This window comes from Octopus bimaculoides, chromosome 8 (assembly GCF_046866305.1).
Source record: "Octopus bimaculoides isolate indiv1 chromosome 8, ASM4686630v1, whole genome shotgun sequence".
Classification (NCBI taxonomy): domain Eukaryota; kingdom Metazoa; phylum Mollusca; class Cephalopoda; order Octopoda; family Octopodidae; genus Octopus; species Octopus bimaculoides.
This window is the reverse complement of record NC_142935.1, coordinates 60,636,762-60,659,537: the sequence shown is the minus strand read 5'-3', so window position 1 is coordinate 60,659,537 and position 22,776 is coordinate 60,636,762. Positions and strand designations below refer to the sequence as shown.

At 37.2% G+C, this 22,776-nt stretch overlaps 1 protein-coding gene across 5 annotated transcripts in view; it reads left to right on the top strand.

Annotated features, from left to right (window-relative positions):
- LOC149134423 (neprilysin-2-like) overlaps positions 1-22,776 on the top strand; it is a 332,072-nt gene that overhangs the window by 84,950 nt on the left and 224,346 nt on the right. For all 5 annotated transcript variants that reach the window (XM_089356560.1, XM_089356561.1, XM_089356563.1 and 2 more), the window contains one exon: positions 5,843-5,887. In XM_089356560.1, the coding sequence (XP_089212686.1) occupies positions 5,843-5,887 (45 nt within the window). The remainder of the gene's footprint in view (positions 1-5,842; positions 5,888-22,776) is intronic.

Sequence of the window (22,776 nt, the reverse complement as noted above, 5' to 3'; positions counted from 1 at the left end):
AAACCTTGTTTATATATATATAGATATTGATATACATGTGTACAGATAAATACGTATGTATACTTGTATATTTATACATGTACATCCGTTTATGCATACATACGTGTGGTGCTGTTTATTACCCCACAAAAAATTTTGTTAAGGGTAAGCTAATTGAGGTTATTGATTCGTTCATCTACCTTTGAAACTCTGTTCAAAATCATAGGAACCTTGATACAGAAACACAGCTGCAAAATAAAGAGCAGCAAAAGCATGTGGTCGCTTGGCGCTACGCGTTTGGTGCCAGCGACATATAAATAAGAATACAAAGTTGGCTCTTTACAAATCATTTGTCCTACTATCCTCGTTGTATTCCTGTAAAACTTGGACTTGCTATGAAAGGCAATTCAAATCGTTAGAACAATTCCACCAAATATGCCTTCATCATATTTTTAAAATTCAATGGAGTTCTTTTACGCCAAACAGAGATGACCTTGCATCTACAGGCATCACTTCAATTAAGGCTATGATTTTGAGGAATCAAGTGCGAGGGTGTGGCCATATTGTTCTAATGAAATTTAAACGCATGCCGCAACAGCTGTTTTATGGTGAGCTTGCACAGGGGAAACGGTATCGACATAAACCTAAAAAAAGTTTTAATGACGGCAAAAAAGACTACTATGAAATCACTTGGAATGAATCCAGAAGACATAGAAACCCTTACTTCGGATCGAGCTGGGCTACGAAAAGACAAAATTGTGGAGAGGAGTGAAAAGCATTTGAAGAGGTCAAGAAAAAGCATGTAAGACTCAAAAGAGATCTAAGGAAGAATGTAACGATCGGGAAACTGAATGACAATGACCTGTTTGTGTGCACAGTCTGTGATAGATCATGCCTGTCTTTTGATGGGCTCAAATTCTAACTGCGAACCCATGGAAATCGAACCTCCACCAACTATTCTACCTATATGTCTGTGCACGCCTTTGAATGCAGTGTATACCAGAAGGTTTGAAAATCCAATGGAGGCCTCAAAAGACATTTAAGATCCACAAAGATCAGAAATCATCTGCAGCACTTGGTGGTCCAAATTGGATGTGAAATCTGTGTGGGTGTCTTGTGTCATTTCAGAACAGTGTCTGGTTTAAAAAGCCACATCATGATGCCATGATGCCATGATGGTGCAGGAGATGGTCAAAGTTTGCATAAGGAGTAGACAACCACTATATATCAGGTCATCCTATAAGTTCTGACCGATTTTACCTTATTTAAAATTGAATGAAATTTAATTGTATTTTAGAATGTCCAATGGAATTCAAATTTTTTTTTTGTTTTTGTGTACATTTAAACTAATTAAATATTATTTTACTGAATGATAGAATTAAAATTTCTTTTATTAAAACTCTTTTCTCACATGGAAGTATTCAAAGGGCATTTGAAGCACATAATGCTTTATGAGTACAAAAAAGGGAACTCTGCAGCCGAAGCAATTCGAAACACACACTCAGTTTATGGGCATGAAAGCTTGAATGAAAGAACTTTCAGAAGATGGTTTTCAAAATTCTGAAGTAGAGATTTCGCCCTTGAAGATGAACAGAACGTCCAGTTGAATTTGATGATAAGCTCCTTGAGGCATTACTTGAAGAAAATCCTGCATTATAAGTTGAAGAATTGGCAATAAAGCTTAGTTCAAGCTATACAATTGTTCATCGTCATCTTCACCAACTTGGAAAAGTTCCTATACTTTGAAACTGTGTGCCTCATGAATTGTCCGAAAGCAACCGCAAATCCCGAGTTGACATCTGCTCTTATCTCCATTCTCGCGAACACATTTCACCCTTTTTGGATAGACTTGTGACTGGTGACGAAAAATTGATCTTCTATCGAAATGTTAAACGTCGTAAGCAGTGGCTTGGTAAAAGGGAAAAAAGCTCAACCACAACCGAGAAGGGAACTTCATGAGAAAAAGTTTCTTCTCTCTATCTGGCGGGATAGCAAAGGAGTAATTCACTTTGAATTGTTACCATCTAATGCAAGAATTAATGCTCAAGTCTACTGTCAGCAATTAAAGCGTTTGATCGAAACTTTGAAGAAAAGAACCCCACGTTAGTGAATCGAAAAGGAGTGATATTTCATCAGGACAATGCGCGACCCCACACTGCAAAGATCACATCACAGAAGATTGAAGAGCCTTGTTGAGAAAAAAATTCTCATCCACTTTATACTCCCGACCTCCCGACCTTGCTTCTGCAGACTACCATTTGTTTCGTAGTTTATAGAATCATTTGGAGGACATAACTTTCGCAAGCCAGGTGGAGGTTGAAACTGACATTTCAGAGTTCTTTGGTTTGAAAACAAAAGAGTTTAACATTGATGGAATTAAAAGATGGTAAATAGATGATAGAAAGTCATAGATAATTAGGGAAAGCATATTGATGATTAAATTTCAATTAAACATAACATTTGATCACTTGTTTTCTTTATTCAAAATTCGGACGGAACTTGAGATGACCTGATATATAGATACAATTTCCTATTTGTGACATTCTTAAGAGTGAACAAAAGTCGTCACGGTATAAATCTCCACTCTCTTTATCGCAATCTCTCTTTTCTTCTCTTTTCCTTCTTGTCCCCTTGTTCTATTTTCCCTCTTTCGTAAATTTCTTTTCGCCTTTTTCTATCCCTTTTCTCTCATCGTTTACTCTATATCATTTTCATTCTCCCCTTTCGTTCTTTTATATACTTCGTTCTCATTCCGTAGTATTTTTTTTTCTAGTTCCATTCGAAAACTCATGATTGCACGCAAATGTCAATATGTAGCTCTAGATATGGCTGAGTAGTTATTAAACTCGAGTCGCATGGTTTGGCATTCAATTTGCAATATTTTTTCTGGTTACTAGAGCAATACTTTTACTGCCATATGTCATGACCTTAGTATTTAGTAGATGAATCCTCCCAGTTATTATGTGTACTAAGGAAATCTAAATATGCATATATTTCTGTATATATGCAAGCATGATCATACACACATACACACACGCACGCGTAAACACGCGCAAAAAATGCAGTTGTACCTCCACACACAACCCCTCGTTCACACACACACGCACACACACACATACACAGGCACAAAATACTCACACATACATATACACACCATGTACACACGCACTCAAACGCACACACATATACACATGCGCACGCGCAAATGAACTCACACATACCTCCCACATACACATAACACACTCATACATACACGCACACAATTATACATATATGGACATATACACACGTGCACATACACGCGCACACACGCTCACACACGCACACATGCACAGAGCAACGCACATTTACTCCACAGACAGAAACTCACACACTGCACACAAAGCACATACACACACAACATATACATACACGCACAGACACATACTTCTAACTACCAGTTAAACACCTTTCTACTGACCAAAATCACACACAACACATACACACACATTACGCACGAACAGGTGCTATTATTACACACACCCATAGACCTGCGCGCACGCATATACCCACACTTACACACATATACCTCCTTCTCTTACACTTTACTATCTTAGCACTTATTCTTCATCCATTCCCTTCCGGTCATTTCCAAATGTAACCACATGTGAATCGTTGTCGATTTTCTCCCTCCGTCTTCCCTTCTTTTGGACTTTCCTTTGTTTCTGAAGAAGAGAATTTGCTCAAAACGTTAAATCCTATTTCTTTCCTTTCCTGAGTGTCTCATAATACATTACTTGTACCACATCCTCGCGTTGTTGTTTTTTCATGTTTGTTCATTTTTGTTTGGATTCACTATATATATATATATATTATATAATAAAGGTGAAGTTGTGGATCTGTGTGAAGCCTCTTTAAAAGTTTATAGAAATCTACATTTTCCACATTTACGTAAAAATTTTTACATCAATGTAATTTTCTCGACGTGAACTTTTCAGTACAGTAATTGGATTTTTAAAATTCCGTTTACTTTGTGTGATTTAAGGGAGATTTGGCTGCTGTTTCTAGCAACATCCATATTTCTTCCCTCCTATCTGTACCAGCGTTCTTACACATCGATCACGGGCTCAACATATAATATAGAGAGTAAGAGTAAAAGAGAGAGAGAGAAAGTGATACATACAAAGTCATAGATTAACTTTGTTTAAGACCTTTTCACTCTTACTTCTTTCTCTCTCCAATTTAATAGTTTTCTTCTATCCCTCTACCTCTAACATATTTTTCATAACATGGAAACGTAAAAACACACACAATCACACATACGTGATCTGTGACAACAACATACACATAAACACGTACACACATCAACATTATAGATATGATTTAGTTTGTGTGTGGTACTTATATAAACACGCGCACGCATTGTTATTTTATAACTGTCTTCCGTTCTCCCTTCCTCTCTTTCTCTCTCTTCATTGCTCCCATTCTCTATTCCTTTCTACCCCCTCTCTCTCTTCCTCTCTCCCTCTTCTCTCCCGCTGAAACAAAAGAAAAATAGTGTAATAGATGCACTGACGATGTGTGACGATGTGAATGTTCCGAGCCCTCTCCCCACCCCGCCTTTCGCGAGAGCGCATTTTTTTTCATATTCGTTCAGAGCAAGTCGTTTTACATCTATTACACTATTTTTCTTTTGTTTCTTGGCTCCGGTGAGGCGTCTCGAAACATTCACGATGTGAATGTTGCGAGCCCTCTCCGCACCCACTCCCCGTTCGCGAGCACGCATTTTTTCTTCATATTCGTTCCAAGCAAGTTGTTTTACACGTATTAGACTAATTTATTTTTATTTTTGTCACCGGGTCAAATGCTTTAGTTTGACCGACAGGGCAACACATTACAAAATCGGTGAACATTAGAAATGTAGGTAATTTTTCAGATTAACACCCGCACGATTTTCACTAGGGTGTTAGGGTTAGGGTTTTAAGGTCAGGGTTAGGGTTAAGGTTAGGGTGAGAGTTTAGCGTTAGGGTTAGGGTTAGGATTAGGGTTGGTGTTACGGTTACAGTTTTAAGGTCAAGGTTAGGGTTTTAGGGTTGGGTTTACGGTTAGGGTTAGAGTTTAGGGTTAGAGTTTAGGGTCAGGGTTAGGTAATCGTCCGGGTGTTAATCTGAAAAATTACCGAAATGTGAAAACTACCGACCCTGCCATCTGTTATAACTTTGTTGTTCTGTTTAATATGTACATAGATTATGCCTCGAAAGAAGAGAGCATGCTGGGAAAGAAAGTAACCGGTTTAAAAAGACAGCAACAGTCTGCAGCAATTCACCACTTTCCGAAGCTACTTTGAACATAATACAAAATGATGCATCAACATCTACTGCCCAATCTGATAGAATTCTGACAGAACTGTGTAGCAACAGATCGCCACCAATTGCTTCATCAGAAATTGCCACCCTAGCTCCTGCGAAAAGGGATTACCCTGCTATGTATAATCAGGGCAGCGCAAAAAGTTGTTTTGCACAAGCCTTTGTATAGCCAATTAGACGGATGAAATTTACGTACACTTAATAATGTTACGCAAAACAGCTTTCAGACTTTCCCTATTAATTTCATCGTCTTTTGAATTATGAACATATTTACATCATAAGTGTTTTTTCGTTGTAAGACTTTCTTTTTTAGTTGATTTTCAACTAGCAAGACTTATCGTAGATGGCGTAATAAGTGACAACCGGACAACGTAGGGTTATACTGCTAGTATATATATATATATATATATATATATATATATATATCTGTGAGAATTTATTGTGCAATTCTGTGCACACAGTCTGTATCCATATTTTTCTGTGCATGACCTTATGTATCATTTGTATAATTTTTACAGACACGATCAAAGAAAGGAAATCAAGTAAATGTGAACTAAATATCGGTAAGTATCTGATGCTATTCACCAAGTGTACTTGATGTTGAATGAAAACAAAACCTATCTGTTTACTGCACACTATTTTCTTATTTTTAAAACCATGACAGTGTTCGAAATAAAAGTAATATGCAGTCTACTGATTACACATTTTATGTGCTCATGTTCAATATATATTTTGATATGCAATTTTGAGGAAAAAGCTATGAAGCACTCAATATGTTAAGTTTACTCGATGTGATCACTTTTGCAAAATGGGCGACTGTGTTGGTGACAGTTACTTTACACAAGACAAATTTGCGTGGTAGAAAAAGGCTAAACTGGATTATTGAAGTTACCAGTAAAATATGTCAATACTTCTAGAAGAAAATCAATTCGCAGTTTAAGATATAAATATGACAGTTTATTTTTAATATTTATGGAAACTAAAAATTCAGTTGCTATGAAGAATAATAAAACCTTTCAAATCGTACATCACCATGTAGATAAATGGTTTCATGCACCACCACTAAGAACTAAATCACTTCTGTTTAAGATGCATATGTATGACACAGACAGTGTGAATCAATGCAAGACTATGCTATGCCAATATGTGTGTGTATGCATATGACATGATGTAAATGCACTCTCTCTCTCTCTCTCTCTCTCTCTCTCTCTCTCTCTCTCTCTCTCTCTCTCTCTCTCTCTCTCTCTCTCTCTATATATATATATATATATATATATATATATGGTTTAACTCATATACAAGGGAGTAGCAAAGACTTATATCAAAGTGACATACAACTCGTTCAAGGAAAGTTATGCACAACAACTTGCATCATTCAGAGACAAAACTAAATACATGCGATATCCCTATCAAATATGATATGGACATTGACATAGAGTGGAATGAGCAACTCCAGATAGAAGGAAATATTATTACTGAAGCAATAAAATAGAGAGGAACGGTTATCAAAAGTGAGCCCTTTATTACTGAAACATTAAACATTATACAAACAACAGATAACAGCTTATATTATACAATAGGGATGACACATTTTCTCCCTGCATACACTGCATACACAAGCAATATCTTACACTCATATATTTCAAAGAAAATCCCCTATAAACGCGTGTCACACTACTAGTATAGCTCCTTCCCCACACGTGAACGCATATAGCCCACAAACGCCAAACAATGGAGAAATATACTCCAATGACGAACTACTTCAACATACAAGTAAAACACCATATCCTAAGCAAAAATAATGCAAAGCAATGCAAGGAATTAAATAAAGAAATCCAAGGGAGACAAACATCCAGATGATCCCATTCTAAAGTAACATTTCGTGATTCATTGAGTCATTGTTTTATTTACGCGAATTTACGAGAAATCTCATAAACGAAGCGAAGACATTTCTTGTTAAATTGCTAAGACACTAGGATATTTGCATATTTCCTGAATATGAAACCAGTGGTAGCCCTAATTTACGAACACACACACACACACACACACACACACACACACACACACACATATATATATATATATATATATATATATATATATATATATACATGACGAGAACCTCTTCGGTCATGACTGACCATGGGATTACATTGAGAAAGTTACCCTACCAGGCAGAAGTCCGGGCAAGGTTGTTTATGGAAGACCAGCAGTCACCTATGCATACCAACCTCCCCTCTCCAAGCAATCAGTGTTATCCAAGGGAAAGGCAAAGGCCGATACAGCTTGGCACCAGTGACGTCGCAACTCATTTCTACAGCTGAGTGAACTGGAGCAACATGAAATAAAGTGTCTTGCTCAAGAACACAACACGTAGCCCAGTAGGGGATTCGAATTCACAACCTAACGATCGTAAGCTCGACGCTCTAACCACTAAGCTAGACGCATTCACATATATTCATATATACACACACACACACACACATATATACATATATATATATATATATATATATATATATATATATATATATATATATATATATATATATATATATGTATATATAATTTGAAGTTAAGCAACAAAAATTTAATAGGTTATAGCAGTACGTACGTTTCGTACAAGCTCCATTTATTCATGTAGTGAGAACACGACAGAAAATACAATGATAATGTACTCCTCAGCTGCATAATGCAATTTCATTTTAGAAAGTCATTTTGAAGATGTTTGCAAAAAACAAGAGTAAGTGAAGAAAACACATCTCGACTATGCTACTGTTTCACAGACAAGTGAATCAAACAAGAATTTAAAATCTAACTGGAGGGATAGTAGTAATTTTAATTTTAGAGGAAGGCAGGTTAAGTAGTGGTGGACAGCAGGTTAGGGGTAAATTAAGCATGAGAGAAAGAAAAAAAGGAAATGGAAGGGCAATACTCTAAGGAGTGGTAAGAATTTGGAAAAGATTTAAGGTAAGGGAATTAAGGTCAAGTTATTAAAGTAATATATCTATTCTACAGTATAAATAGAATAATACAATGAAGCACTGAACTACTAAGTTCAAAACTATAGGGAACAATAATAATTAGAACAAGATAAACATATCCAGTTAAAATAAGAAATAAATTAATGTGGGGCGGTATTATTTATGGGTAAAACTATAATATTAATGGCCAAAATTCAAACAGAAAGAAAGGGAGAAAGAGGGAAGAGGAATAAAAAGGAGAGGAATAGAGTTAGAAAAACAGGACTAAATTAAGAGAAATAAAGCTAAGGTTTTCGAAAAAGACTCAGAATAACTTAGAGAAAATGTAGGACTACTATCAGTGGGTTGGCAAAGGTAGATTGGTAGATTAAGTAAGCTTATTTTAGATAATTTTATACCGTTCCTTATTCCTAACCTTACTCTTAAATTATGGATTAATACTGATGAAGCTCTTAATTGGTTTAACTCTATTGACAACAATAATAATTTTTCCTTTATCCAATTCGATATCAACATTTACTATTCTAGCATTTCTCCTATACTCCTTAACAAAGCTCTCATATTTGCTAAAAATAGATTCCTAATTACTAGAGAAAAAATTGACATAATACTTTTAGCTAAAAAAACCATCATCAAATTCGAAGATAAGCTCTGCACCAGATCTGACACACCTGAGAACTTTGATATCCCAATGGGATCGAGTGATTCGGCTGAAATAACAAATTTGGTTGGAGCATATCTTCTATATTGTCCAAATAAGGAAATTCCTGAACTCCAAGGAGGCCTTTATAGGGATGATGTGTTATTTATCATACCCACCAAGAACAAATCAACCATAGAGAGAATGAGAAAGAATATTAAAAAATTCTTTAAAAACTTTAACCTTAGCATTACTTTTGAATATGGCACTAAAATCGTTAACTTTCTTGATACCACTCTTAATATTAGCTCTAAATTGCACAATCCCCATAGAAAAGAAAATGAAGTTACTAAATATGTAAATAGATCATCGAATCACCCACCAAATATTTTAAAATCTATTGTAAAAAACATTTCCGATAGATTAACTAAACTGTCCTCAAACCATGACATCTTTAAATCAAATTCCCATTACTATAATGAAGCTTTATCGAGAGCGGGCTATGACCAAAAAATTTCTTTCCTTATTCCTAAATCTATTAAATGTGATAGTAACAATCTAGAAGAAGTTTATGGATATCTTACAAAAAAATTTCGACCATAACCATAGATATTATAAAATCTTCTCTCAACACACAATCCGTATCTCATACTCTACTCTCCCCAATATAGGATCTATTATCAATATGTTAAATAGAAAAAAACATTAAACTAGCTAGGACTCTTGAAAATAAAAATTGTCTTATTATTGATAACAATACAAATAACTACCAAACTATTAATAACACCAACGCAACCAATAATCATGCACATCTTAATGAACATATTAATACTTCAACTGTTAACATAGTTGATGAGATAAATCTTCCTAGCTCAAACAATATCAATTGCATATCTAATAATACAACCAGCAATATTGATGTAAATAATTTAGATACTTGTATCAATAATCAATATAGCAATATATATATAGCTAATAAGCCCCTTAATTGAAATTGTAGAATTAAAGCCCACTGTCCGGTATCTAGCCGTTGTTTAACCCGTAATGTAGTCTATAAATGTACAGTAACTACTCCAACTAATAATTATATTTATGTTGGTTGCACAATCAACCTTAAACAACGATTATATAACCATTTTTCTTCATTTAGACTTAAACATAAAGCCAATAGCACATCATTATCTAATAAAATTTGGGAATTGAAGGAAAATAGTATTGATTTTAATCTTAAATGGAAAATCATCAGGAGAGCACAACCTTATAGAAATAGTAGATATGGCTGTGGATTGTGCTCTATGGAAATTTACGAAATTTTTAAACTTAAAGATAACCCCAATCTAATTAACATTAGATCTGACCTTAGGGTTCTATGTGTGCATTGTTACTCCCGCACCTTTAAATATTTTAAAAAGTAAATATTTTTTAAAAAGTAAATCTTACTAAAATTTTTTAATTTAGTTTCTCTCATTTCCCTGACTAATAACTATTTTATTTGAGATATGACTTTTAATATATACTTAGAATACATTCTAACCTTTGCCAACCCACTGATAGTAGTCCTACATTTTCTCTAAGTTATTCTGAGTCTTTTTCGAAAACATTAGCTTTATTTCTCTTAATTTAGTCCTGTTTTTCTAACTCTATTCCTCTCCATTTTATTCCTCTTCCCTCTTTCCTCCTTTCTTTCTGTTTGGATTTTGGCCATTAATATTATAGTTTTACCTATAAATAATACCGCCCCACATTAATTTATTTCTTATTTTAACTGGATATGTTTATCTTGTTCTAATTATTATTGTTCCCTATAGTTTTGAACTTAGTAGTTCAGTGTTTCATTGTATTATTCTATTTATACTTTAGAATAGATATATTTCTTTAATACCTTGACCTTAATTCCGTTACCTTAAATTTTTTTCCAAATTCTTACCACTCCTTAGGGTATTGCCCTTCTATTTCCGTTCTTTTTTTCTTTCTCTCATGCTTAATTTACTGTCCACCACTACTTAACCTGCCTTCCTCTAAATTTAAAATTACTACTATCCCTCCAATTAGATTTTAAATTCTTGTTTGATTCACTTGTCTGTGAAACAGCAGCATAGTCGAGATGTGTTTTCTTCTCTTACTCTTGTTTTTTGCAAACATCTTCAAAATGACTTTCTAAAATGAAATTCCATTATGCAGCTGAGGAGTACATTTTCATTGTATTTTCTGTCGTGTTCTCACTACATGAATAAATGGAGCTTGTACGAAACGTACGTGCTGCTATAACCTATTGAATTGTTGTTGCTTAACTTCAAATTTTATTCACCAAATCTCTCGATTTTGTTTTTGGTTTTTATCCTACCAAATTCTGGTGCCTCAAACATTTTAAGTACCACATTTAATCTTTTGATTAAATCTATATTACTATATATACATACATATACGAATATGCTTACATGCCTCTTCATCTCTCTGTATATGTACATATTGTGATTGTGTGTGTTTTTGTTTGTGTGTGTGTGTGTGTGTGTGTGTGTGTGTGTGTGTGTGTGTGTGTGTATGTGTGTGTGTGTGTGTGTGTGTGTGTGTGTGTTTGGAGTCCAGCTAATTTAGCAATAGAAATGAGGATGTTATGAATAATACTATTTAGAGTTAATCCAGTTTGTTTCATCATAGTAACTAATCTTTTGATAAAGATTTCACATGTTTTTCAAATATATTTTTCACACATTTAGGTGAGGTTAAATTATCAGTATAGCATGCGTTTGCTTCCAGTATTTGAATATTCATCTGTAAGAGGAAGAGGAAATAACATTGAATCAAATGATATAGCATCATATATTCAATAATATTCTGAACACTTCATTCATCTATGAAATTCATTAACGAAACCAGTCATAACTTACAATTCTTAAATAATCACCGAAAACTGTGCAACTTCATAGTAACAACGGCTATATATTACAAAAAGATAGACATAGCATTATTTCAACTTTTACTCTTTCTATCCTTCACACATCAGAGTGAACAGTCCGTGTTGTATGGTCAGACATATTTGTGTAATAGTAGTTGACTAGCACATACGTCAGATTCGACTGAATGAAGATAAAGATTACTTAATAAAATAGACTTACACCATAGAATTAATAAGTAGTGAAATTTATAAATAGGGTGAAACTGGATATAAACGATTTGGGAACGCATAACGGAAATAATGTTCCATTTATCAATACACATTATATAGAAATGAGTAATATTTTCGAAACTTCAAAGAAAAATCCAGAAAACTACAAGTACTTTTACAGAGCCAAATAAAGTAAATCGAGTTGATGAAAGTCTCGTACGGAACAGCAAACATCAACCAAAATATCTTTTAAAGGTATTCCAAAGGCAAATTAATATAAGAAGATAATTCAGAAGTATCCGTGAAAATGTGAAAAATGTATCAACTTCAAATATCTGGACACTGCCTGATATATAAGACTGAAAAAGCCAATTCTCCTTCTAAATATGAGTTACATGGCACACAATGTAATATGCTACATAATATAATATGGGGTGACACATAATGTAATATGCTGCATAATCTGCTCCAATTGCAAGATATGGTATGCTGACGAAACAAAAAATTCCCTTTCTCAACGCGCAAGGACCCTTAGACAACATATCAGACAAACAGAATTACCTAAAAATCTTTAAAATTTATCTGGAACTATACAGAAACAATAAGTACACGAGCTTTCCTTTCTACAAGTGCCCAAAGAATGATCCAGAATGGCGGTATACAGTAGAACAAACTTTTATTTAAAAATATAATTTCACCTAAACTAAATATATTAAAAAATATATATCTAAAAGACATGAGGAATGCTTATTTTTAAAAAGTAGTTACTCTGATAATAAAACTAGCCCACAGTTGGATAATATTGTTAATAATGTTCTCATTACTGTTACTAAAATATCTGGAAAAATTCACTTACAACCACATCTTTCTTACAATAATTTCTACAAAAATTAAACGTGTAAAGATATATTTAAACAAAAGAGAATTTGATTTACGAAAAACCAATTACTTTCCCAAACAAAACCAATCCAGCTCATGATTTTAATATCATTAGGTCAGGCGGCGAGCTGGCAAAGTGAGTACGCCGGTCAAAATGCTTAGTGGTATTTCGTCTTCTGCTAAGTTCTGCATTCAAATTCCACCGATGCCGATTTGCCCTTCATCCTTTTGTGGGTCGATGAACTAAGTACCAGTTACGCACTGGGGTCGATGTAATCGACTATCCTCCTCCCCAAAATTTCAGGCATTGTGCCTATAGTAGAAAGGATTAATTTTATCAGGTCATTAAGAATGAAATGTCCGATTTTGAACTGAAAGTTTCTTTTACTTCATGTCAACAGAAAGCAAAGCAGTTAATCAAAGTATGCAACTAAATTATCAACACAATTTTGCCATTTTATTGGTAGCCTGTTTATGCCGGCAGCAAAGAATTCTGGAGAGCAACAGGTAAAAACTTCAGGTTTTCCCCTGCACAAATGCCTGGAAATCGTGATGGTCAGCTGATGCAAGATCTGGTGAATATGATGGATGACAGTATTTCCAAGTTCACTTCCTGTAACTCGAGTAGCCTTTCTTTGTGCAACATGTGGTCGAGCATTGTCTTGCAAGAAAATTGGCCTCTTTCTATTGATCAATCATAGGTGTTTAATTGGAAGGTCACTCATTTTATCCAGTGGATTTATGTATACACCCGCTGTAATTGATTTACCGGCTCTCATGAAGCTGCAGTGAATGACACCATCGCTGGACCACCAAGCAAACACCATTACCTCCTTTTATATTTTTTGGTGGGGTGGGGGGTATGTTTTGGCACTCTGTCTCTATCCAGGTACTATGCAGAGCGCTTCCTATTTTTGAAAAGAATCCATTTTTATCACACGTAACAATACGATACAAAAATGATTCGTTTTCATGACGTGACACCAAAGAACAAGTTTCAAGACGACGTTTCATTTGATGTTCTTTCAGTTTAATACCCACTTGCCCATCTTTTTACCTTGCCGATTTGTATCAGATGGTCTAATACATTTGGAATCGAAACATCAAACCTTGCTGCTAACTCACGTGAATTTTGAGATGTATCCCTTACCACAACAGGTCTACCATGGAGCTGATTTTCTAGTAAAGTCACCAGACCGGAACTTCCCAAACCATCAATGTAAAGTTCACTCATTCGCCACATTTTCTCCAAACACCTCATCGATGTGTCAAGCTGTCTGGGATGCATTGTTTCCACGACAGGACTCATATTCATAAACAACACGAATCGTTTATCTATGGCTTAACAAAAATGATTTACATCAGAAAACTCACAATACACTCAAATACCATGAATTGCATTTTGAAAAGGGATTATGCAACTCTTCAACATTGTATAACAAAGAATTATCAGGATAAAACATTAGAGTTAATGACTGTCAAACTTGGTGGATAAGAAAATCGGACATTTCATTTTTAATGACCTGATAGTAATGTTCTCATTACTGCTAGTAAAATAACCGGAAATATTCAGTAAAACAACCAACATACAACATGCACTTAAATCCTTCACTAATAATTCTATAGATACTATCGCCTACAATTGGGCAGTATTATAACTGACAAGAAATGCCTCAGTCACAGAATAACTTAAAATACCTATGTTGCAATTGATAAACAAATTGTGAACCTCTTCATCATGTTATTAATTTCTCAAGAAAAGTCACCTTTGTTTCTTTATGTTTGTCTTCTACTTTTCTCTTCTTTCTTTTCTTTGTTTAAATACTCGCAGCACATGCATACTTACATACTCAAACACACACATACACACACAAATTTGAAATAACCGCTCTCCAAACTCCCTTTTTCAAAACTCAAGAAAACATATTCAACCTGCATTTCTTTCACTAAAATAATAAAAAAAGGCATGAATTTTGTTTAAGATATCAATCATTATGAATCCATAAAAGTTATGAAGTCGTTAGATAGATAGTTTGCACAAAAATTGGAATCGCTAATGCTTAATCACGAATAAGTGGTTTGTGATAAAGTTACAATTTCATATTATGAGATAAAGTCTCCATTCCATGTTACTGGGGGAATAGATATGTTGTAAATGAAACGGAAGGTGAATAATTTTGAGGGTATAAAATCTGTGATTGTTTTTGTAATAACATGAGAGGTAAGTACTCATTCTTGGAGATTTAAATTGTTTATATGTCGATACAATTGTTTATATTCGATTAAAAGATACAAATGTACGAAGTAATATATTTACATAGTAAGGTGGTGAGCTGGCAGAAACGTTTGCACACCGGGCGAAATGTTTAGCGGTACTTCGTCTCTGTGAGTTTGTTGGTTACGCGTCGTACATGTGTTCGTGGTGAAAATTGCTGGTTATTAGAGTTATTATTTATAATAACTACTCTTTTATTAACTGCAATTTCTGTTAAAATTTCAACTGTTTGAGTTTTTATTTGAAAACACTAAGTGCTTGTAGAAAGCACACGTTTGTTCATTCCCCCGTTGGGGGGGGGGGACAATGACATCTAGAGAAAGGCCTAACGTTGGCACAGGAATGTCTAGAGAGACGAAAAATTTGTTGTTGTCTGGCGAGGAGCCAACTACAAGTGAAAAACCAGTGGATTCCGCGGAAAAAGGAATTTGTAATTCCCCCGTTACCAAAGTGCACAGCAGGATGTATGAAATATTTGGAGACGTATCGGAAAGCTCGTCAGAGCTTTCACAAGAAGATTTCCCAACTTTGTCAGACAGAAAGTATTGCGACCAAAAGGAGTATCGATGCGCCTAGCATCCAGACCGAGCAGGCGAGAAAGGAAAAAAAAAAAAGTTTTGCGTTGGCAGCTGGGGGTCGAACCCGGCAGCTATCGACGAACAAGTCGGACTACATAAAATATTAAAAAATGATGGAAGTGAAAGATAGCGTGGTTCAAATACAACCACCGGAGCAATCTTTGCAAGATAAAAAGCAGAAAACAATAATTTTTAAAATTTATTGTGTACAAAAAAGAAAAATCGAAAGATTTACAGGAGAGAAGATTGAACGGCGTTTGAAGGAAATGTGGAACGACATTGTGTATGTGACAAGAGGAAAGAAGTTTGGTACAGTGGAAGTAATGTTTGCCAACAAGGACATGGCACAAAAGCATTCCGTAGAGACTCTAAAAACGGAAGACGTGGCGCTCATCCCCACCTATATGGGGATGAGAACGTCCAGAATTAATATAACAAGGGTCCCACCGGACGTGGATCCTATGTGGGTGGTGGAGGCAGTCCTAGTCAAAGAGGAAGAGAAAATTACCCTCCCCCAGGCTGCCGTTATCGAAAACGCTCACTGGACTGGTCAATCAGTTAGTCTCATTATCCAAGCTGACCCAAAAATAATCGAAGCAATTCCCGAGACGGTTCAGATAGGGGAGGAGAACCTGGCGGTGTTTGTTGAGGGTCGAAAACCCCGGTGTTTTTTGTGCGGCCAATTAGGCCACATTCGAAGGAACTGCAAGGAAAATGAGGAAGACGAGGAAGAGGAGAAAGAAGAAAAATAGGAAGAAGAAGAAAAAGAAGAAAACGACGAGAAGAAAACAACAAACAAAAGAAAAATACAATCAGCAGCTCAACCGAGAGTGGCGACTACTACAGAACAACAACCAAAAAAGACTGCAAGAAGAGAAAAAGAGGAGAAAGGCATAATAGCCGTATACAGTAAAGATACTGAACTAATGAGAGACATTCAATTAATTAAAAACTGCAAAAAAAAATAGATAACCTTTCGGAGAAATACAACAATTATGACGTGTATGAAGTCTCAAATAAGACTCATAGAATTTTACAAAACAAACACCGTAAGTCAGTATCATCTATGAGACTGGACTTTAATAAATCTATATTTAATGGACTACCAGCCCCGATAACGCGAGAAAAAGAAAAGGTGGAGACTCCACCTCCACCTGATAATTCTGTAATGAGACGGGATCTTAACAAACCTATTTCCCAAGACCTGCCACCTCTGACCCTGTATCATGAAAAGGTGGAGAGTCCCTCTCCACCGGACAAGCCCTGATTAACAGGTAAGACATGTCTGTTCACATTGGTTGTTGAAATGTTCGTGGCCTGTTGTCTAGCTGGAAGCAAGGACGCTTCCTAAATGACATCAGGTCAAGAAAATTGGATGTGATTGTTGCAACGGAAACCCGAGTAAAGGGACCAAGAGATCTGCCCCCCCCCTCCTGAACGGCTACGAGAAATACGTTTCTCCGAGTCGGGTGGGAGGTGGGGGTGGGGTGTTGGTCCTACTAAAAAGAAACCGGGTAACCGAGAAAAAGTTGTTTTTTTCTGATCCAGAAGGCAGGCTGGTCGTTCTTGACCTGACATTCAGTTGTGGCAAGATAATCAGGCTAGTTGCTATTTATGCACCCAATATTATGGGCCCGCAAAGTGAATATTTTCGTGACCTGGGCAAGTTCCTGGCCACGTCGCATTCGCTAGTATTGTTAGGAGACTTTAACACAGTATGTGAGGCACACATATTGTGTTGGCTCGAACACGAACAGAAAATGTAACCCAGGCTTACGGGATCTGCTAAGTCACTTTCAGCTAGCAGACCCATATAGGCTGGAACACCCGAACACTCCACAGTGGACGTGGTCAAATAGTGACGGGTCTACCAGAACATCAGTAGCACGCCTACGTGAAGTGGGTAAGACTATTGAGGCTTACGAGGAGGTGGCAGGAGCAAAGATTAACCGGGAAAAGTCGATCGGCTTACAACTCGGCACCTGGGTTGGCAAGTCGATGCCTTCAGACAGCGCTGTTGGGTGCTGGACAGAGGGACCGGTTAAGTTGCTGGGAGTTTGGTTTGGACCAGGCCTCCAGATAGAGAAGAACTGGACGGAGGTATTGAGCAGGGTGGCTGCAGTAGTCAAGACTTGGTCTTGGCGGTGGCTATCCCTGAAAGGGAGGGCGGAGGTGGCCAATGTGTTTATCGCATCGGTCATTACCTACCGCCTAACCGTCGTGCCTTGTCCGGATTCGTGGTTGATCAGGTTGGAGAGACAGCTCTTTCGCTTTTTGTGGAAGTGCAGGTCGCCACTTGTGAAACGCTCTCTCTGCTGTCAAAAGCCTTTAAAGGGAGGTTTAAGGATGCCTTGGTTAATGGTGCGCAGGCATGCGTTGAGATTGTGGCACCTCTGGATTCTCCTGGATAGTAAACGGGTGTGGTCTCCGCTGGCCAGACAAATGTTCCCAGAGTTCAAAAGTTTTTGCGAACAGGAAGCATGGTGTTCTCGTAGACCGAGGTCGAGTGAATGGCATAAAGAGTGTCGTAAGGCCCTCTGCTTTTCCGGCGCTCGGGCAACGCTAGCGATGGGGGTTCCACACGGATTTTATATAGTGGGTTGGTAGAGTCTGAATGCCCACGATGGCCTCGGGGCGACTCTAGGTCTCGGGTTTATTCAACTGGACAGCCTGTTTCACCGTACATTCGGGTTGAGAACGTTGGACAACTTCCAAAAGTCCTTAACCTGGCAATGCTACAGAGGTGCCTTGCCCGTTTTGGATAAGCTTGCAAGACACGGTAAGCATCAGTCACCGACCTGTCCAAGATGCGGGTGAGACAGGGAAACCGTCTCTCACGCTATTGTTCAGTGTCCGGAGATATCAGAAATGTGGGCTTATGCTGAACACCTGTTGTCCGGCGAAGGAAGAGTACAGCTGTCGACTGAGTCAATTATAAAAATTGACCCACCGGGAGTTTTAACAAACGAAGGTAAGAATTGTTTTCTCAAGGTTGTAGCAATAGCGAAAGAGGTAGTATGGAAGATGAGGATAAAAGGAATTAAGACAGGCAACTTTATCTCTGACCACAATTTACGTTCATTTTTTACTTTTCATTTGAAAAGGAAAGTGTGGCTGGAGAGGAGATGTCTGTCGGAGTGTACTTCCAAAAGAGATGGAAGCATGTTGCACGAGTGTTGTGCGTGCAAGGAACCGTGTGAATAGTCAGGAAAAAAAGAAGAAAAAAAGGTGCCAGCTATAGATCGGGGCTTGTGGGGTCGGAGCGTGGCCTGATCATCGCTTCATTTGTGTTGTCTAACGTACTGTTAATATCATTCGATTTTTTATATTTTATAACATTTTTAAAGTCATATTTTATGTAAATCATTCGCATTACTGATCCCAATCAGTTGTTTTGTACCATTCTATGTTTAGCCCCCTGTGGGCAATAAAGAAATTGGTACTTCGTCGCTGTGCGTTTTGTCTATTATGCGTCGCACATGTGTTCGTGGTGAACATTGCTGTTTCTTAGTGTTATTATTTATAATAACTGCTGTTTCTAATAACTGCTGTGTTTGTTAAATTGTAGAATTTTGTAATTGTTGGATTGTTCATTTGAAAACACTAAGTGATTGTAGAAAGCACGCGTTGTTCATTCCCCCTTTGTGGGGCAGAATGTCGTCTAGCGAGAAACCTACAGTTGGAACAGAAATGTCTGGTTTTCCTGTTGAAAGGAAGAATTGCATGTTGTCTGGCGAGGAGCCAACTACGGGCAAAGAAATAATGGATTACCCCGAAAATGGAATTTTTGATTCCTCCGTTGAAAAAAAGAATAACAAAATGTATGAGTTATTTGGAGATGTGTCTGAAAGCTCGTCGGAACTTTCACTAGAATAATACCCAAGTTTGTCAAAAAACAAATGTATTGTATCCAAAAGAATAATTGATGCACCTAGCATCCAAAAGGAACAACCAAAACAAGAAAAAGTGTTTTGCGTTGGCAGCTGGGGGTGGAACCCGGCTACTTTCGACGAATAAGTGTGATTTTATGAAATATAGTGAAATGATGCAAATAACTGATAACGTGGTTAAAATTCAACCGCCGAAGCAACTACTACGAGAAGAAAAACAGAAAAGAAAAATTGAGAGAATTACAGAAGAGAAGATAGAAAAGTGCTTGAAGCCAATCTGTAGCGACGTAGTTTATCTGACAAGAGGCAGGAAGTTTGGTATGGTGGAAGTTAGGCTTACCAACAAAGAAATAGCACAAAAAAACATTCAAAAACATTCTCAACACATGGGAAGTATTGCCAGAGCTAAGTTACGTGCGATGGGAAGTGAAGGAATCGAGACCGCTGGTTGGGCCCGAGTGGTGAAAGTACGGCAAGGAAATAGTTCTACTATAGGGTCTTTGACGAATCATAATGGCGTCTTGGTAAACAAATTCGAGAAAATGTGTGAGGCATTTCGGAAGTACTTCACCCAGCTGTTCGGGGGTGACGGCGGCCCTGGTGGTGGGAGAGCCCTCGAGGACTTTCTTGCCGGTCTGCCGTGTCTCTCGGGATCGGGTGCGGAGTCTTGCGAAGGGCCACAATTTACGATCATTTTTTACTTTTCATTTGAAAAGGAACGTGTGGCTGGAGAAGAGATGTCTGTCGGAGTGTACGTTCCAAAAGAGATGGAAGCATGTTTCACGAGTATTGTGCGCGCAACGAACCGTGTGAATAGACGGAAAAAAGGAACAAAAAAGATACCACCGATAGATCGGGGCTTGTGAGTTCGGAGCGTGGCCTAATCATCGCTTCGTTTGTACTGTCCCTGTATTGTTAATTTCATTCGATTTTTTATATATTTCATTTAAATTTTAAAAGTCATATTTTATGTAAAATATTATCGATTTACTATTCTATCAGTTCTTCTGTCGAATTATTGTGAATTATTGTGAATACTGCTGTGTTAGTCTGTGAAAACTGTGTGAATTACTGTGAATACTGCTGTGTTAGTCTGTGAAAACTGTGTGAATTACTGTAAGTTGTCTCTGTGAATAATTGTGATTTTTGTCGAATTTATTGTTGTTACGTTTCACGAGAGCCGCTGCATTTTTTCCCCAACTGTGGCGAGTGGTAGTGTCTCCAGTATGGAGAGCTACGCCAGGGCCACTGCAGCGATGAAGCCAGTGCCGCTGGAAACCAAGTTGATCGAGATAGATATGAGGAGGTGAGCAGAAGCAGGAATTTAATAGAAGTAGAGGGAGACTCATACAAATTGTCCCCCATAAAAGAAACCAAAGAAGATAAAATCCTGAGGACATTTGTGTATCGTACACAGGCTGTCGAGACCAGTAAATGGTGACAGAAGAGGAAATTGAGGAGTGCCTGCGTGAAATTGTGAATGAATCCACGTACATCAGCAGAGGAAGAAAGTTTGGTACGGTAGAGGTGAGGTTCGCCACTATAGAAAAGGCAACCGAGCATGCGACCAACATTTTAAAAACACCAAAAATAACACTACTACCAAGTTATAGAGGAAGAAGAAGTGTGAGATGACGTATTCTGAGACTGCCACCAGAAATTAAACTGGAGTGGTAAGTTGCAACAGATCTGGCTGCAACCAAGGAGGATCCGGAATTGGGACCAGTGGCGCAAACAATAGTGCACAACTGGTGGGGATTTGGACTCGAAATGTGGCTTTTTGCTACATTCGAGGACATAGAAAGAATTCCCTGCCAAATAGAAATGGAGAACGAAAGAACGTTAAATGTTGTTGTCGAGGGAAGGAACCAAATTGTTACATATGCGGGTAGAGAGGTAATATGAAGATCAAATGCCCTCTATATGAGCTCACACAGCCACAGCAAGAGAAAACACAAGCAGAGGAGGGAAACATTACAGACCACACTGAGGAAATGAAAGAGAGACAGCAGTGTGACGCAGAGAAAACAAAGGAGAAGAACGAAAATGAAGCGAGTAACCCTTAAAAGCGAAAGAAAAATAATTCAAAGGAACGGTCAACAGAAAACAAAAAGAGATAGAAAAGCCAGGAACTAATAATGTACAAGAAGAGGAGGATAGAACGGATAAAGATGTCAAATACAAGGGGGGGGGGTGATGAAGTACGAGAAGAGCGAGCAGATGGAGAGAAAAGTTGCGAAGTTGAAGTAAATAATAAGAGTGAAGATGCCGGAGAAATATGCTGAAAAATGCATTTTGATACATAAGGAAAACTACTGGGAGTACATAAAAGAACTTGGTGAAAATATAACAATGAAACTAGTATGTTTTCTTTATTACCCACAAGGGGCCAACATAGAGGGGATAAGACATTCTGATTTTGGGGTCAGAATAATCGTATGAAAGAAAAAAAAACATGCCTTTAAAAATTTAACACAATGAAATAAATAAAACGGATAATAAGACAGACCGGAAGACATTACGGATGGAGTGGGAAGACGGGTTCAACACGGACCCACGAGCCCCGCCTCGCCACTGATACCTGAGATAAATCTTGTGTCGTGTTCATGAGGTTACATTCGCTCGCAACATTCGTGCTACATTCTTCTATCGACTCTCAAACGTTTTCGCAGTCAACAATTTCCTCTCTAGCTCTATTTCGCTTTTCTTTTTTTTTTGTCGTTCTTTTTTTTTAAGTTCAGCTTAATAGGAGTAGTCAGTGTTTTTTTTTCTTTTTTTGAAACAGTCGGCTACACCTCCTCTCTATCTTTCTCTTCACTCTATTCTCTCGATCTTAGTGTTGACTCTACTTTCGGTGTTGGTACTGGCGTTTCATTTTTGCACAAAATGACTTAAAAACCACAAAATATAATAACAATAATTCCCCCGCAGGGCTGAATTTCAACAAGCAGCTTCAAAAAGGGCAATTAACAGTTCTTTTTAACAAAACAGTAACAACAACTCACCACAGTAGTTCAATCAAACAAAACACAGAGAAACGTAAGATGTACTAACAACAGGAGACTTGTAACAACGAAACGGGTTGGTTGGTGGAGACACC